Source organism: Colias croceus, chromosome 9 (genome assembly GCF_905220415.1).
Source record: "Colias croceus chromosome 9, ilColCroc2.1".
Classification (NCBI taxonomy): domain Eukaryota; kingdom Metazoa; phylum Arthropoda; class Insecta; order Lepidoptera; family Pieridae; genus Colias; species Colias croceus.
The window spans coordinates 27,205-46,009 of NC_059545.1; the positions used below are offsets into that span (position 1 = coordinate 27,205).

General features: G+C 36.8%; 2 protein-coding genes across 5 annotated transcripts; one reads left to right on the forward strand and one right to left on the reverse strand.

Annotated features, from left to right (window-relative positions):
* The first annotated feature begins 301 nt into the window (after positions 1-301).
* LOC123694153 (tryptophan--tRNA ligase, mitochondrial) lies at positions 302-8,918 on the forward strand. Of its 4 annotated transcripts, none has more exons than XM_045639480.1 (7): positions 302-727; positions 805-1,026; positions 1,709-1,948; positions 2,105-2,249; positions 7,497-7,648; positions 7,828-7,911; positions 8,230-8,918. In XM_045639480.1, the coding sequence occupies exons 1-7, from the start codon at positions 695-697 to the stop codon at positions 8,485-8,487; spliced, it is 1,134 nt and encodes a 377-aa protein (XP_045495436.1). In that variant the 5' UTR covers positions 302-694; the 3' UTR covers positions 8,488-8,918. The 4 variants fall into 4 exon arrangements, with proteins under 4 accessions (XP_045495436.1, XP_045495434.1, XP_045495435.1 ...); XM_045639478.1 differs by having other exon boundaries at positions 302-683; XM_045639479.1 differs by having other exon boundaries at positions 302-677.
* Positions 8,459-10,241, reverse strand: LOC123694154. The gene is made up of 3 exons (XM_045639483.1): positions 9,696-10,241; positions 9,469-9,583; positions 8,459-8,800 (listed from the first exon to the last, which is right to left on the reverse strand). The coding sequence occupies exons 1-3, from the start codon at positions 9,906-9,908 to the stop codon at positions 8,484-8,486; spliced, it is 645 nt and encodes a 214-aa protein (XP_045495439.1). The 5' UTR covers positions 9,909-10,241; the 3' UTR covers positions 8,459-8,483.
* Between the last annotated feature and the right edge of the window lie 8,564 nt (positions 10,242-18,805).

Here is an 18,805-nt window from a genome sequence, read left to right on the forward strand (position 1 = left end):
AACAATGATGACAAAAATCGTTGCTATGGAAATTTCTAATGAATTCATTGCACGCTTATCTATACATGTAATAGATCTGTGTGGCATATACATATTTATATTCCCTTTTTTGTAAGTAACAGATAAATATACTTTGAAAATGTTCACTTTAAAATCAAATCCAAATCCGTTACCTACACATAATCTTATTTTATAATATTATGTCCTGAAAATAACTTCCTATTTTAAAACGAAAATGATTCACTCACTTGGAAACAATCTTGGAAATTGAAATTGATTCCTTATCAGTTGACACATGTCATAAGTCAAAACAACACTGACTCAGTCATGAGTCAAAAATTGAAGCCTATCTTCAAGTACCTATGCTCGAAAAAAACTAAAAATACCTTTAGAAAATACTACAGAATATAAATTTATCATAAATTAATGAAGTTTTAAATAAATTTGACCATTATTTATTGTTCGCGTTAATGTCTTATTGATGATAACGTGTATTCTGTAAACATTTGAAATTATTAAAATCAGCAAAGATATATTTTATGAAAAGTATCTCCTCAAGCTTTACCTTAGCTCATATTCAAATGAATATCTTGCAAAAGTCTTTAACTTCGCTTCGTTTCGTTTTAAGCTTTAGGAAACGATATTCCGCTCGATTCGTCAATACACAACTCAATAATGTAAAGGTTATCAAATAATGTGCCCACTACTATGTATTTACAATAATTTAGTGTGTATTGAATGCTTCTTAGATAAATGTTTGAGAAGCATACAGTAATTGTTTAAAATACTTTTTGTTAATTTTAGGTGAAAGAAGATTTTGAACAAAATGAAAAGACTGAAATGGCAACTGAGAATAAGGATACCGAAAGGAATTGGCCTAAGAGAATAGTGACCGGGTTGCAGCCGACAGGCACTCTGCATGTTGGCAACTATTTCTCAGCAGTGCAGCGGTGTGTTAAGTTACAAAATGAAGGCAATGATGTTATGATATTTATAGCTGATTTACATGCATTGACAACTAAACAAGTGAGCATTGTTATTTATATATATGTAAATGATATACATAATATATACTTTTATAATAAATATTATGACCATCAGAAAATACTTTGATACACTAAGCTCAAAGCTTGGTAAAAACCAAAAATATATACTTGACACAAAAAAAATAAAGCCTAAAAAACTAATATTTCTAGCTGTTTTATTCACGACTGTAGTTCAAATTGTATTTGGGGACCAAATTTTTGCGAGCAAATTGATGTTCTATTTTTGCCCATCAAACCACTATTTAATTCAATAAATCTAATAAAAGATTTATTGAAAATGACCCTTATTTGTTTTAGAACAAAATTTGTGGTAGAACAAATGCACAAGAAATATTTTTTTAGTGGTTAATCAGTTTAGATAGGTACATATACGAAACGAACTTGAAAACATTTTACAATAGTAAAGGGTCAAACTAGGAGTTTAGTGTTTGGTTAAAAAATAAAACATAATTCTGCAAATCTCCAGAACAGAACTAAACTGAAGCATGAGGGTAAAACAGTATCTTTAATTTGTCATTCATTCGCATGACCTTGTTTACATTTGTATAGATTAAATATTGTCTTTGACTAGAGTTTTTATTATGTTACTTTTCTGAAGTAGATCAGAACTTAAATCATTCCTGAGTGGTTAATAAATATGGAATGGAGTGTTTGGAATTCAGGATCCATCAGCGCTCCAAGAGCGCACACTGGAGCTGACGGCGTGCCTGCTGGCGAGCGGCGTGGACCCGGCGCGCACGGTGCTGTTCGCACAGTCGGCCGTGCCGCGCCACGCCGAGCTGTGCTGGCTGCTGGCCTGCCTCGCCACGCACGCGCGCCTCGCGCACCTGCCGCAGTACAAGGAGAAGGCCGCCGCCGTCAAGGAGGTGCCTCTGGGCCTGTTGCTGTATCCCGTCCTGCAGGTATCTTGTCATTCGAACGTTTATTTTTACTCCTAGGCCACCGACTAGGAGTTCTAAATAAACGGTACAATAATCGTTATCGTTTATTTATTACATAATTGCAATGATTGAAAAAAAAATATTGGATAGCGTGATGAGGAGCATTATTTTGTGCAGGCGGCCGACGTGCTGGTGTACCGCGGCACGCACGTGCCCGTGGGCGCGGACCAGCTGCAGCACCTGCAGGTGGCGTCGCAGCTGGTGCGCACGTTCCGCCACCGCTTCGGGCCCGCCTTCCCCACGCCGCGCGCGCTGCTGCCCGGTACGACATACATTCATTCGACTCATATATTGCCAGAGTCCATTCCATATTCTTATTAGAAAAGCAAATGTAACCCTGTCAGCATTAAAGCGTTAAAATTTGGTACAAAGAGAGTTTGACACTTGAGATGATGTAGAATAATTTTTATCATGGAAATTCTGAAACGGAGACTATGTGGATAAAACACAGGAATTCATGATTTACACGCTCATCGAGGCCTATGTCGGAAAGCTAGTGGAATATAATATCGTTAATTCTGATAATATAAATTCGCAAGTTATCGGCTCCTATCCTAGTCCTCGGCTCGGTATCTTAAATAATTAACAAGTGATAACTGCGTTAAAAACAACCGACTTCAAACTTGCACTTGCAACATTTACAAATACAGACAAAAATGCTCATAAAATAAAAACTACTGGGCCTATCTGAATAAAATTTTTATGAGACCAATTTGACACCATCCCGCATCGAACAAAAAAAGAATCTCGTAAATCGGTTCAGAAACCTCCGAGTAATTGGTGTACATACATAAAAAAAAACATACCGGCCGAATTGATAACCTCCTCCTTTTTTTTGAAGTCGGTTAAAAAACATAAGATACACGTATCTACTATATATATACTGTGTATTCTATATCAATAATAATAAAATTGGAATAAATAAAATTGGAGCGTTTGTTTTTAATATTAAAATAAGAGCTAGCGCGCACGAGCAACTTTGTCTCCGCAACTTTTTTGTCTCCGCAACTATTTTGTCTCTCCCACCCATGGGCTAGTATGAAAGTGCGCGCACGTAGCGACGCAACTCCCCATACAATTGATGGGAGAGACAAAATAGTTGCGGAGACAAAGTTGCTCGTGCGCGCTGGCTCTAACCGATTTTTACTACATGTTAATATATTGTTAGACGTAACTGTTTACGACCTACCGTCACTTTATTTTATATTTTTGTTCACGCGAATTGTAATATGCATTGTCATTGTGTCATCTTAGCGTCTGAGTATTGATCACATCCAAGAAGCTTATATCTAATGTGGGCTGTATGTTTACGACCTACCGTCACTTTATTTTATATTTTTGTTCACGCGAATTGTAATATGCATTGTCATTGTGTCATCTTAGCGTCTGAGATCACATCTAATATTAAAATTTGTGTTGTAATTAATATAAACCTGTGCTAAAGAAAGTAATGTGTATTTAAATTGCTCATTGTGTATTGTGTCATGTTAACATACAAGTTGAAGCAAATAAACCGAAAGTTTATATGTATGCAGTTTTATCATTTCACAATTTCAATGGGTGTTAACAAAGAAAACGATAGATGAAGCCATCAGCGATACATAAAAAGGGAGTTTTTATTCAGTAACTTTTGATTTAAGGACGCTATAACGTATTTTTACAAAAACACGCTGTTTTTCGGTACCATTTTAACTTAAAGCAATTACAGGTGAGAACATAGTAATATCTTAATTTAAAGATAATATATTCAGCTCTACGTTCATCTTATAAAAATTGTACGACGTCATACAAAATTGTCGCTGAAATACGTTTTTTCCATCACAATAAACGCATAAAATGCAAAAAATGGGGTCTAAACCGGTACCATTTTAGGAAAATTAAGAGCCTAATCTATCTTCTTAACTATATCTTATTGAGGGATATATAGTCCTTTATATATGGTGTAATTTTTATGAATCTAAATGAAAATTTTATTTCAATAATGAGCTAAATTAAAAATACTTGTCGATTTCTTCATACATTTTGTTCTCGCGGTTCGTCAGACCGCGCTCAGAAGCGCTCTTGGAAGGACGGGTGTATCGCTCCTCGTGCCAAAAATAAAAACGAAATAAAAAAGATTATTGTGCGTGCACAGTCTTTTTCGTGATTTGAAATATTTGATACTTTATATGAGTAAAGTTCTGTATGAGTTTCATATTCCAATTATTTGTAATTTAAAATTATGTTTTTAAAATTACCTTGCCTGAGATCCTCTTTTTTATGGGTTGTTGAATAGATTGGTGGGGTAAAACAATTCAAGATGGCGTCGACAAAAATTTGGCTTTTTTTCGTGATGGGTGTCATTTTCATAGTTTTTGGGGTAGCTATTACCGAATATGAGGTCAAAACTGAAATCCAAGATGGCGCCGACGAAAATTTTACATCTTTTCGTCATAGGTGTCATTTTCATGGTTTTTGGGGTAGCTATTAACGAATATGAGGTCAAAACTATAATCCAAGATGGCGCCGACAAAAATTTTACATCTTTTCGTCATGGGTGTCATTTTCATGGTTTTTGGGGTAGCTATTAACCAATATGAGGTCAAAACTGAAATCCAAGATGGCGCCGACGAAAATTTTACATCTTTTCGTCATGGGTGTCATTTTCATGGTTTTTGGGGTAGCTATTAACGAATATGAGGTCAAAACTATAATCCAAGATGGCGCCGACGAAAATTTTACATCTTTTCGTCATAGGTGTCATTTTCATGGTTTTTGAGGTAGCTATTAACGAATATGAGGTCAAAACTATAATCCAAGATGGCGCCGACAAAAATTTTACATCTTTTCGTCATGGGTGTCATTTTCATGGTTTTTGGGGTAGCTATTAACCAATATGAGGTCAAAACTGAAATCCAAGATGGCGCCGACGAAAATTTTACATCTTTTCGTCATGGGTGTCATTTTCATGGTTTTTGGGGTAGCTATTAACGAATATGAGGTCAAAACTATAATCCAAGATGGCGCCGACAAAAATTTTACATCTTTTCGTCATGGGTGTCATTTTCATGGTTTTTGGGGTAGCTATTAACCAATTTGAAGTCAAAACCAAAATCCAAGATGGCGCCGACGAAAAATTTTACATCTTTTCATCATGGGTGTCATTTTCATGGTTTTTGGGATAGCTATTAACGAATATGAGGTCAAAACTATAATCCAAGATGGCGCTGACGAAAATTTGACATTTTTCGTGATGGGTGTCATTTTCATGGTTTTTGGGGTAGCTATTAACGAATATGAGGTCAAAACTAAAATCCAAGATGGTCGTCGAATTTCAAGATGGCGTCATGGTAATACTGTCGCGTTATGGAGCAAGGCGGCGATTTTGGTATCTATGAATCTCGCCCAAGAAGTTTCACTCCTGACACGTTTTCTCGGCACACACGTTCTTTTTTATTTTATTCTCTTTGTTTAAATGTTTTAGATAAACTTTTTTTTAAATAAAGTTTAGCGAATATATTTAAAGTTAATAATATCTGTCAGAATATTAACATTATTGCCACAGAGTTGCGTTTTATATTAAATTTCTAAATATGCATTTCAATGTTCTTTAAAATTGTTTTTTTTTTAAGACTTTCTACAAAACTGTGGTTGTTAACGTTTTTGTTATTTTATTTAAGTTTACTTTAAAGGAGTAAGAAAAATATACCTAATTATCGACGGTTACATTGGGGATTTGGTAATAGCTGTCTCAAAAACTTTGAAAATGACACCCATGCCGAAAAGATGTAAAGTTTCGTCGACACCATCTTCGATTTTAGTTTTGACCTCATGTTGGTTAATAGCTACCCCAAAAACCATGAAAATGACACCAGTGTCGAAAAGATGTAAAATTTTCGTCGGCGCCATCTTGGATTTTAGTTTTGACCTCATATTGGTTAATAGATACCCCAATAACCATGAAAATGACACCCATGACGAAAATATGTAAAATTTTCGTCGGCGCCATCTTGGATTTTAGTTTTGACCCCATATTGGTTAATAGATACCCCAATAACCATGAAAATGACACCCATGACGAAAATATGTAAAATTTTCGTCGGCGCCATCTTGGATTTTAGTTTTGACCTCATATTGGTTAATAGCTACCCCAATAACCATGAAAATGACATCCATGAAGAAAATATATAAAATTTTTGTCGGCGCCATCTTGGATTTTAGTTTTGACCTCATATTCGTTAATAGTTACCCCAATAACCATAAAAATGACACCCATGAAGAAAATATATAAAATTTTTGTCGGCGCCATCTTGGATTTTAGTTTTGACCTCATATTGGTTAATAGCTACCCCAAAAACCATGAAAATGACACCCGTGACGAAATGATGTCAAATTGTCGTCGGCGCCATTTTGGATTTTAGATTTGACCTCATATTGATTAATAGCGACTCCAACTCCTTGAAAATGACACCCATGACGAAAAGATTTCAAATTTTCGTCGGCGCCATCTTGGATTTTAGTTTTGACCTCATATTGGTTAATAGCTACCCCAAAAACCACCCACATTTGCAAATGTGTTTGCTACTTAGGAAAAGTTCAGATTTAAAGATATAGGTAATGTGAATGTGTGGTAACGAATTTAATTTATTTCATTCCGACTGTTTCTCGAAATAACATACATTTACTAAGAATTGCATACAATGCCGGGTTTAATATATTGCCGGTAACATAATATTATGTATGATAATAATTCTTAAAAAAGTATTTTATACATTTCTTAAAAAGCTTCGATATTGTATACAATAATACAATTCATATTCAAATTGTTGTAAAATAGTCACACTTTTTTAAGTTGGTTGAATACACTAAAATACTTATAAGGATCGTACCTACTAATAATAGTAACAAAATGAATTTTTAAAGTTCCCAGTAATCTTCTGGAATCAATTTCAATAAATATATAAAAAAATAATAATAATATCAAGTATGAAGATGGTCTATAAAATGGAATGCGCTATGTTTACGTCTTTTACGTGAGCGTGATGTTCCCGCGAACCACGTGGCGACGTTAGATACCTAAATTTGAGTAACGCAGATTTGTGACAGCGTCCTTAATATTAAAGTGAAACTTTTATTACATCGTCTCAAACTTTTTGGTCTGTGTAGCGCATGTCGCGTGACGTACAAATCGTACAAATACGATAATTATCGTAAGTTTCACTTTTACCGTGGTTTCATAAAACCACACAACATTTTTTTTGTGTGAATCGTGCCTAGGGGCTCGGACGTTGTTTATACGACGTTCGACCGAACTACCCTCACTTTGCTAATAGTCGTTGACTTGCTGCGATTTGTTATCAACTACCTACATCAATTATGTAGCTGTGTAGAATTGCAGTACATTCTTATTACATTCAAACTAATATTTAACCCGGCCTCGCGTATTATTTCTTATAATATTATATTACTGTATGTTAATAAAGTTTAATCTGGATTAATGCGAAGGCTAATAGCTGCACCTGTATTTCAGAGGACGGCAGCGACCGCATCCGCAGCCTGCGCGACCCAAGCAGGAAGATGTCGAAGTCGGACTCGGACCCCAAGTCGCGCGTGCTGCTCAGCGACTCGGACGACACCATCGCCCTCAAGATAAGGAAAGCGGTCACCGACTTCACGCCGCAGGTCGAGTCTCTCACTCTTTTTTTTCTAGTGGGCTCTTCGTAACTCTCAGTTTTAAAACACTGCTTATACATAATTCAAAGGGAAGGAAAAGAAAAGACATTCATATTTTACTTTGATTTTTATTTATCGAGTTGCATCTTACATCTCATAGCATATCATCGTATTTTTCACTGTCGCAGGTCACGTTCGACCCCGAGAATCGACCGGGCGTGTCTAATCTCATCACGCTACACTGTCTCGCGGCAGACAAGTTACCGGAGGAGGTGAGGGTCGATTTTCGTGACGTCCATTATGATATGGTGTAGATAGGTCACCGACGCGACACTCGATTCTCTAAGAAGGCTCCTTAACGCACACACGATTAGACGTCAAAGTGAGATGGCACGATTCAACAGTACTATCGTTAGAGAAAAAGTGACAACTGAAGGAAAATGTGGCTAAATAAACACATTTCGACGCGCCACTCCCGGAGCTAATCCATCTTATAATATCATCATGTTACTAGTCATCCAATATTATTCTCTCTCTCTCTATCGACGGCGACGGTATCGAGCCATTCAAAAGTCTGTCGGGCCGCACAGGTGGTGGAGGAGAGCGAGGGGCTGACGACGGCGCAGTACAAGCGCGTGGTGGCGGCGGCGCTGTGCGGCGCGCTGGGCCCCGTGCGCGCGCGCGCCGCCGAGCTGCGCGCGCGCCCCGCCCTGCTGTGCGACGCGCTGCAGCACGGCGCCGCCCGCGCGCGCGCCCGCGCCGACGAGGTGTACGCCGACGTGGCGGCGCGCGTGGGGCTCGGCCCGCCCGCCGCGGCCCGCCGGCCCGCCGCGCGCGCGCCGCGCTAGAGCCGGTGGTGGTGGTGCTGCATGGCGAGCGCGTGCTCGTGCGGCGGCGGCGGGGGCGCGGGCGCGGGCGGCGGCGCGCGCTCGCGCAGCAGCGCCACTAGGTCGCGCAGCAGCTCCACGGCCTGCGCGACGGCCTCGGCCTGCTTCTCGGCGGCGAGCGCGGTGCGCATGGCGGCCTCGGCGAGCAGCTCCTCGGTGGCGAGGCGCGGCTCGGGCGCGGCGCCCGACCCCTCCGAGTACATGTCGTCGTCCAACGACGGCTTGCGCTCCTCGTCCGACTGTCCGCCTCCGACACCGGCGCCTACGCTGCTTGCTGCAATGGATTACATTAACTGTCTAAAGAAATTCTGAATATTACAATTAGAATGTATAAAACTTTGTGAATAAATAGTGTGTAATAATTAAAATGTTAAATAAATGCTTTTATTTTATTTACTTGTTTGGTATGTATAGCATCACATAAAAGGAGGTTTTAAGACTGATTCAGTGCCCTTACGCACTAGCAGTTAACCGCGGGGGCGGCTAACCGCGAGTGCGTAAGGGCACTCAGTGTTACCTATAAAGTTTTTCAAAACCCTCCTCTTATGTATGATTCCATTTTCTTGTCCACAATAATATTATTATTAAATGTTATAAAATGATCAGTTATACTAAAACTCCCAATTTGACATAATAGATGGAAATATGATAAGACTTTTTGTCTGTATTGTACACATTGCCAGCCATCTCCCACAGGTTGGCATTATCACTTCTAATATCCTTAGTCCTTATATTCATTTAAAATTTTATATTTGAGTTTGAGTTTTAAAATATTATGTAAACATTTTATTTGTGTACTACATTATTGCAGACTATGTTTGCCGCTTGAAGGAGTAGCACTTATTAGATGAGAGGTAACATAGGATAATCATTTCGAGTTTCGAGCTCTCAAGTAAATGTAATAATATAAAGCAAATAATAACAATGGTTCAAGATACAAACATTCGGCTTTACAATTAAGGAGGTTCTGTAGTCGCTCTTCAGCAGTGGAAAGATCCCCTAGAGCACCTCCTGCAGCAGACTTCTTTCTAGCTTTGTACTTTACATCTGCCCAGTACTGAAAAAGATTGATTTCAGGATCAAATTTGAAACAAAATTATCAGCACACTGAAATGTTCAGTAGGTCTTATTCAAAGTATACTTTAGATTTTTTATTAATAATCACATACTCGGCACCATTTATCGGGTGACTTGCGAGCTCCACCGGTATCTGCCGCGGCAGCGTTAAGTCTTTCAGCAAGAAGGCGCCACAATTTACTTGCACTGAATCGAGAGTAAATAGATTGTTTGCCTGCCGCAAAATCGCGGTGCTCTTCCATAAACGTCAGCAGCAGATCTAGTTGCTCTGCGCTCACTCTACTCCTGGATAAGGCTGTGTTCATCTCTCATACTCAGCGTAAAACACACGTAAGCTCACTATAAAAGTAGGAGCTGCAGGCTGCACCGAGTAGAAAATATATTATGTTTTTCAGTTTAAGTTCAGTTTATACAGTATCTTGTCATTTTGATTGAAAGTAGTTTTGGGATTCTGGTAGGTATGCCGTAGCCCGTATGTTCCACAGTATGTTTTGTTATAATAATATTTTTATTTAGAATTTATAAAAAAGTAGGTTAAATACTAGTCAGTTCATTAAAGAAACGAATCTTCAATGGCGGCCAAAGCTGACTTTGACAGATGGTAGGATCAGCAAAAAAGAAAATAAAAATAACGTAAATTGATACCTACCTAATTATTTTATTAATTATTTCAAATTGTTTGTTGACAAACTTTTTTGTTATTGTATTTGTGTATTTATATGAATTATCATATTTACGTATACAGGATGTAATAAAATCCCCATAATACTTGTAATAAGCCCATAAAACTGAACAACTTTTCCCAAAGAAAATATTTTGTCAAATTCCAATAAAACATTATTTACTTTCGCAAATGCATAATTGTCATTGTAAATTTATGATAAAAACTATTAGAGGGAAAATCAAATACATTTTAGTGATTTTATTTTTCCCTTTTTTTTTGCGTACCGTACGGCCGTGTGTGAGCGAGAGGGAATGATAAGCGCCGCCATTGAAGATTCGTTTCTGTAAAGAACTGATTAATACCTACCTTTATTATTTATTATGTCTTGTCAAACGTAGACAGAGTGACCCTCAGAGCGTTTTCACATTATCCGATCCGATATCGGATATCGGACGCCGATAGCCGATATCCGATATCGGAGGGAAGTAAAATGTATGAAATACGTAGACAGAGTAACTAATAGACCCAATGACGATACCTTTCTCACTTACACAAGAAAGAGAGCGAAAATACCATAACAAATGCATAAGACAAAGACACAAATACCCAATTTTTTGTCCCTTAGTGTGTAACCTGTTTTTCAAGATCCGCAACTTGAGTTGCGAAACAAACTTTGACAGTTCGTGCCTTCATCGTGCTTGGTGTTCGAATTTTGGATATTATTTAGTAAAAAATCGATACGAGTACATTGAAAAGACGGTGAAATTATCTTAATATAGACATCGAAGTAAATAGAATGGTGCGTTGTCGTGTTATTGCATGTATAAGCGATAGTGAGAAGAAAATTGCCGTTGTGTCTTTTCACGCGTGTACGACTTTATTGTCCTTATTTATAGTTTCTCAGTGATGATTATTTATACTTTAGCCTAAAGTAACAACAAGTCGCGTTAAAACAAGGAAAATATTAGCGTAATATCGATTTTTACATTCAATAACCTATAAACATCAACAAGTAAGTGTTGCCAGTGTCGGGAAAAATAATACCACGATCATCAATAAAAAAATATTGATTTGACAATATGGTGAAACTCGAAAGTAAATGAATATGAAATCCCATAATAACCCAGTGTTTCGGGAAGACTTCGGCATCGAAAACATATTTTAATTTATTATTTCTCATAGTAATAATTGTGATTGACATAAAATTACACTTATAATTTTAGAGAACCTGAACTACCTGCGAGCATTAATTATTATTAACCTATGTTTATCGATTTGTTTCCAGATGATCCAAACCTACGTAATTAATGGATCGAAGTGGTAGAAAAGATTGGATTCTCACAAAATATTGTAAAATATGAACAAGCCAATGAAAAAGTAAGAAATGTGTTTCGTCATCAATAATCAATCTGCTTATATTTTTTGTATCTACTAAATTGATTATAAAGACAAAAGAAAAATCTCATAACTGGTTTTATTTAATTGCTCCTAAAAATATTTACCCTTTCCAAAACATCCGGGAGCTCGGATACTGTGGCAACATTCAACTTATACATTGACAAACTATCTTTGTCTCAGTCGCGGTTACAGAGTACCTTTGTCTATTAGTTTCTCAGTCTACGATGAAATATGTACCTGTCTTTCACATTGTCCGGTCCGATATCGGATATCGGAGCCGACACCGATATGCCAGCGGCTATCGGACGATAATGTTCAGTGTTGCCAACTCAATTTTCGAAAGGGCAGTTTACCAACAGCAAAAAAGCAAAAAGCAAAGAAGCGCTAAATCTTTAAAAAAATTATTTGCTTTAACCTAAAACCCTTTCTATTAAAAGAAACCTTTTTTTATTAAGAAAACACACATTTAAGTATTTATAGGCATTAAAAATACGATTTATACGGCAGCTATTTTAATTACCGTATTACAATATATACGGCAATTAGCTGAACTGAAGTAAACAAAAATAATATATTGCGTTCTTAAGTTCAAATATCTATCTATCGAAAACATTAGTGTCTATCATAATATTTATTGTACTCCTACTCGGATGTTGGTTGTGCTGTTTATTGTATTGTTGTCATTGAGTGCTTTGTTTTTAACCGACTTCAAAAAAAGGAGGAGATTTCACACCGATTTTATTTTTATTTTGAATTTACAACAAAGAATACAAAGTTTGAAAACTCTTAATTCTAAAATAATTGCATAAGACGATAAAATAATTTATGTATCTTTACTTACAGGAAATTACAACAATCATATTACAAATATATTTGAACGGGTGACAATATTATTTTAGGATATTACAGTGTAATAAGAAAAAGAAAAGAAAATGTGAACAAAGATTGTATCACATAATAAATTTATCATAGGTAGGTACTACATGAACTTTTATAAATAGTTATAGTATATAGTGAAAAAATGACTAAATGACTAGGTACGTCTAGATAAAAATACATTTAATAGATTTTGAAAGGTATTTACTAATAATATGTATTACTTGTGAGAGAATTATAACATAGTAGTTGTTATGTGGCTATACCTTCCTATTATAATGAACTCTATGGTGTACAACATAGTGTTGATATTCAATTGATATGAAATGCATGGGGTGTCGGGCCATGCTATGGTTTATATTCTTTGAGTCAGTAGCTCGATGATATAGTCTCGGTACTACCATCGACCGCGCAAGGTGTGCGCACTGAGTCATTATTTAATATTATTTCACATATCTGCCTAACTATAATTAATTATGGAGAGTTATTTAAATTCTCTGACAGCAGCGGTGGGATCGGCACTTAATACCCCCGATTTCAATAAGAATAAGACTACGTTAAACGATGCAAATCTGCAAGTGAGTGAAACGAGTGATAGTGTTAGTGAAGTTCAAGAAGAAATAGATAGTGTTAATGAGGTTCGAGAAGAACCAGAGTTTCCACCAATAAATCGTGAGAATGTTAACACAACAACAACAACATCATGTGTTGTGTGTGGGTTGTAAAGCACCATGTCGTGCGCATCTCTGTTAAAAGAAATGGCAGATACACTTTCCTAAAACGAAACATTTTGTTTCCGGGTCTAACGCATAAGTAAGGAAGACCCACTACGAGGCCAGCCTTCATCTACCTGTGTGGACATTATTTTTAACGTGAAAAGAAGCTAAGAAGCAAAAGGAAATACCTTTTCGAGATATGGTATGGTAAAAAAGTGATCGAGTTTCAACATACATCGAGTGCTCCACTACAAAGTTGGCGCTAATCGACCGGCTGAGAACGGGCTGGAACTATGCGAATATAGTAAATTCGTGGTAGAAGGTATTGCAGATGACCAGGTATGATCTGATTTATTATGATACACGCCGATTGATTTTGTGGGTCTTGATAGACATTTTGGCATAAATCATTTAAAGCGTCGCATGTTGCAAATTGATTGCTATAACTGTGTGTTCACATGTCATTACAAACGTGACTGTAAATCTCGCCCATGAAACAAAATCAGTGAGTTTAATCGATAAGAATAACAAAGGTCCGCTCAATATTTAAGAAATAGTTTTATTGTCATAAATTTGGTCACATAGAAGAGGTTTGTTTTTCTAAGCAACGGGCGGCACGCTCAGAAACAATACCCTTATTAATGTGTGTTTACAGCACGATACCCCGCTTACAGTCACAGACGTTGCCGGCGTAAAGTTCAAGTGCCTTATTGACAGCAGGTCCGATTGTTTTTTTTTTTTCCTTTGTAAAAGGATAGCCGATAGCATGACCGGGCCTCTAGAATTTGTATACACTCGCGTAACAAGAACTGGCACTGTATCAACCTATTCATTCGCCCGTACAATATTACCCATCACTGTTAATGATGTAAATATGAGCTTTGGTTATTGTAGACTCTCGAGTACTTCCTGGGATGGAGTAACAGGTCGAGATGTTTTTACTAGAGCCGGACGTAGTTTGATTATGGATAACAAATTAAAACCTAAAGATGCTCAAATTACTCGTGAATTTAAAATAAACAATATTTGTTATTGCGGACAATAATTTTGAATCTATAGACACGGATTTAAATGATTTTAATGATGTTCATCGTGTGAGATCCATTATTGAAAGTAAAGCACAAATTTTGTGAAATGGGAATAAGCCTTGTGAATACAACCCTAGCACAATCTACAGTTCTTTCAACATTGATAAGGTTTTGTAATGCCCTTGTTGTTAAACAAGGACTAGATAAATTACGTGACTTCATAGCTACTTTTTTATTATCAACGATGTTCTCGAGTTTCAAAATCATAAGAGGTTATATTCTTTTGTTTAAAAAGAATATTGAAAGTCTCGCTTGCGCAGAGTTTTCATTTAATTGGAATAAATGCAAGTTGCTGTTGCAACATTGAATAGGTATTCACCACAAGGTTTCATAACATCGAATGGTAGACTTTGCAGATAAAAAAAAATAAGGCTCTTGCTGAAGCATTATTGTCAAAAGAACGTTTAAGTTCGCGAAATATTTTAGAATGATAAAAAAAAAGATTTCTGCTTCTTTATTAACGATTTTCGGACAAAGCTCGTTGTTGAAGTACAAACAGATTCCTGTTCAATAGATTAAATAGTGGTTCAGTTTTCCTACAAGAAAGTAATGATCAACTTAAAAATCGAATATTATCAAAGAATCACTGACACAGAAAGTTGTTATCATAGTTATTAAATAGAGTTATAAGATTTAAGAAGACCTCAAGCATAATCTATTAAGCGTTAACATTTTAGAATATTAACAGACTGAAATAGTCTCAAAGCATCATGTCATAAGAAAAATATTTTCTCCTCGTGTTCATAGATGATGGGCTTACATACAAGCTTTTGATTTCGAAGTCGGTACCTACGCAAGGGTCCAAGAATACCGCGTGTAGATTTTATTAGTAGAAACTAGTTGTCTTCACATAATGTTCAATTTGGGCAAAAATAGTAAAGATTCGCGACGACTACAAGCCGAACAACTTAGATCCGAACATAAGTAAAGTAATTGAAGCCGATAAAATGATATTATTGATTTAAATTTAAGGTGTCACATACGATAAAAAAAATGCTTGCTGTATAGACATTTTCTTTTGTTTGGTGCAAAGTGCAAACGAAGTGTTATCAATCATTTATTGATACAATCATTTCATGATTACTTATTTGAAACATTTTAGTTTGGAAAAACCTGCAAACTTTGTGTACTTACTTCGTTAGAACGTACATTGAAAGTTTTTAGATTGCAAAGTTAATAAAAGGCCCTCTAGAGCTAGACAGTTGATTTGACATCCGATAGAAAATGTATCAGAACCACTTCATACATAACCATCGATACGAATGGCACTTACGAGTAGCAGTATAGAATGCGCATTGGTAATTGTTGACGCATTTATTGGTTAATATTTTCACCTAGCTCCTGTTAAAAATGTGTCTTCAAAAAAAAAAGAGCATGTTAAGCGCTTTGTTTTTGTTGTGCGCTGAAAGGAATAGTAGCCGATCAAGCTACGTCATTCGCAGGTAGCGAACTCATAGACTTGAGTTGGCAGTGTTCTTTTGAGTTTTACAAAATTACAAGCGGGTTGAGTTGCGCTAACGGGTTATTTTAAAAGGTTTACGTCTGTTCTTAAGTTCATTGTTTCAGTATCGCTGAAAATCATGAACCTAGATGATGGTATTCTTCAGTTATTGGCGAAATTCAACTTACTTTGAATTGTATTGTATAAAAGAAACGCACAGCACAGGCGACAGCCCATTGCAATTGTCTATAGGCTGCAAGACCACTGCGTTATAATGATTTAGTACGAGTGTCAACACTTTAGTAGTTAACCTGTTTGAAATTAGAAATAACGCAAAAGTCAGGATGGACGAGCAATTGCACGTCTGTTAAATGTTGATGATTTTGTGTTAGTAAGAAAGAAAAGCCGATTGTAACATCAATACTATTTTACTTGTTTTGACGGTCATTTTATGATTATTGAATTGTCTGAAGGTAGACCATGAGAATGTGATATTGTCGGTAGTGGTAAATGATATGGAAGTTGGTGCGACTTTAGAACCGGGTTCTGTCCTCGTAAATTAATTATTAGCTGTTACTCTGCCCCGTAAAGTATTTATTATACGTTGTTAGTATACATCAAGTTATAAGTGCAAGGTGGTTTTGTGTATTCCTGTAAATACACTAAATATGTCACTGGACGACAAATTGATGGCGTGTCATACGATGTTAATTACTAAGTTAGGAGAAAAGTTCTCCAGTCCATACAAAATTATGAGATTATAGACTTTGCGATAACGAGAGGTATCGAATCGAGCCTCAAACTGGAGGCCATGCTCAGTACATAATTGTGTCAAGAACTTCCAAATTCATCTAAGCAGTTGGAAAGTGAGACAATGAATAAAAATGTATTCCACAAATGTTACTCCTTACTTCCAGTAATTTGCAAGTTGCCTGGCAGAGATTGCTGTGTAGCAATAAGGCCGCATATTGTGCAAAATATTTTTACCTTATAAGTTTGTACTAGATTTTCTTACATTGTTTTGTACAATAAAGTATTGTAAAAAAAAAAATACTCCGTATATTTTTATTTTTGTTTTATTTTATTATTTTTACCTATTTATTTCCTCGGTTGTTACACAATTCCGTATAGTTAATCTAAGTATTACACAAAAGTTTCATAACACACATGCACACCACACTTTAATAGCTCAATAATAGCTCTGTGTTTGACATAGCAAGGCGTGTATGTCATATTGTACATTGGAAGCTACGCGCTTCGTGTAGTTGTGGGTAGCGCTTGCGCTCCTTGTGATCACAGTACATGGCAGGCTCCGCGCTGCATGTAGTTCCAGATGTTGTGGGTAGCATTGCGCTCCTTGTGATCACAGTACATTGGAAGCTTCGCGCTTCGTGTAGTTCCAGTTGTTGTGGGTAGCTTTAAGCTCCTTGTAGTCACAGTACATATGAGGCTCCGCGCTGTATGTAGTTCCAGATTTTGTGCGAAGCATTGCGCTTCATGTGACTACAGTACATGTCAGGCTCCGCGCTGAATGTAGTTCCAGTATTTGTTCAGAGCTCTACATTTACATTATAATACACACACACCAGTACATGACAGGCTCCGCGCTGTATGTAGTTCCAGATTTTGTGCGAAGCATTGCGCTTCATGTGACTACAGTACATGTCAGGCTCCGCGCTGCATGTAGTTCCAGATGTTATGGGTAGCATTGCGCTCCTTGTGATCACAGTACATGGCAGGCTCCGCGCTGCATGTAGTTCCAGATGTTATGGGTAGCATTGCGCTCCTTGTGATCACAGTACATTGGAAGCTTCGCGCTTCGTGTAGTTCCTGTTGTTGTGGGTAGCTTTAAGCTCCTTGTAGTCACAGTACATGACAGGCTCCGCGCTGTATGTAGTTCCAGATTTTGTGCGAAGCATTGCGCTTCATGTGACTACAGTACATGTCTGGCTCCGCGCTGCATGTAGTTCCAGTATTTGTTCAGAGCTCTACACTTACAATATAATACACACAAACACAATACATTCAAAGCTTCGTCTTTAGGCGACAGTAGCCGTTGTTGATATCACCGATGATGACGATGATGAGTAATAATTTGTGAGTCGGTGTGAAAAGTTACAAACCGTGAAGGGAAAAGAGTTTGAATACAACAAATGAAATAGCAACGCAGTAAGTAATCTCGCAAAATTACTAGTCGAATGTTCGCGCGAGAACGCGCTCGTTGTCAGAATGGCCGTGTGAGAGAATTATAACATAGTAGTTGTTATGTGGCTATACCTTCCTATTATAATGAACTCTATGGTGTACAACATAGTGTTGATATTCAATTGATATGAAATGCATGGGGTGTCGGGCCATGCTATGGTTTATATTCTTTGAGTCAGTAGCTCGATGATATAGTCTCGGTACTACCATCGACCGCGCAAGGTGTGCGCACTGAGTCATTATTTAATATTATTTCACATATCTGCCTAACTATAATTAATTATGGAGAGTTATTTAAATTCTCTGACATACTAAAACTATTAACTAATACTAGGTTGTAGTAGGTATTGATATAAATTTATATAATTTATAATGTGTTAACATATACTATACAAATGACCGATATCAAAACTATTTAGTAAATAGCACATCTAAATAATATGCAGTAATTAATGATATAAAATATTTTTTACATTTTACTTTTCTTTTTTAGAAGTTTTTATATTTTTTTAACTTATTTATTTTTAATGTGTAGGTATGTACAACTATGATCTATCATTTGATTTTTTTTTAATTATACCTTTTTTTGTCAACTGGCAATTTAGTTTAGTTTTCTCTAAAAATTTCTGGCAACACTCATGATGATATCGGAACGATTTTATCGGACAATGTGAAAGGGCAAATTGTATCCGATATCGGATATCGGCTATCGGCGTCCGATATCCGATATCGGATCGGATAATGTGAAAACGCTCTGAGTGACCTGTGAGAGTGACTTAAAAAAAGGTACTCTGTGCAGAGCAATGTGCAGAGC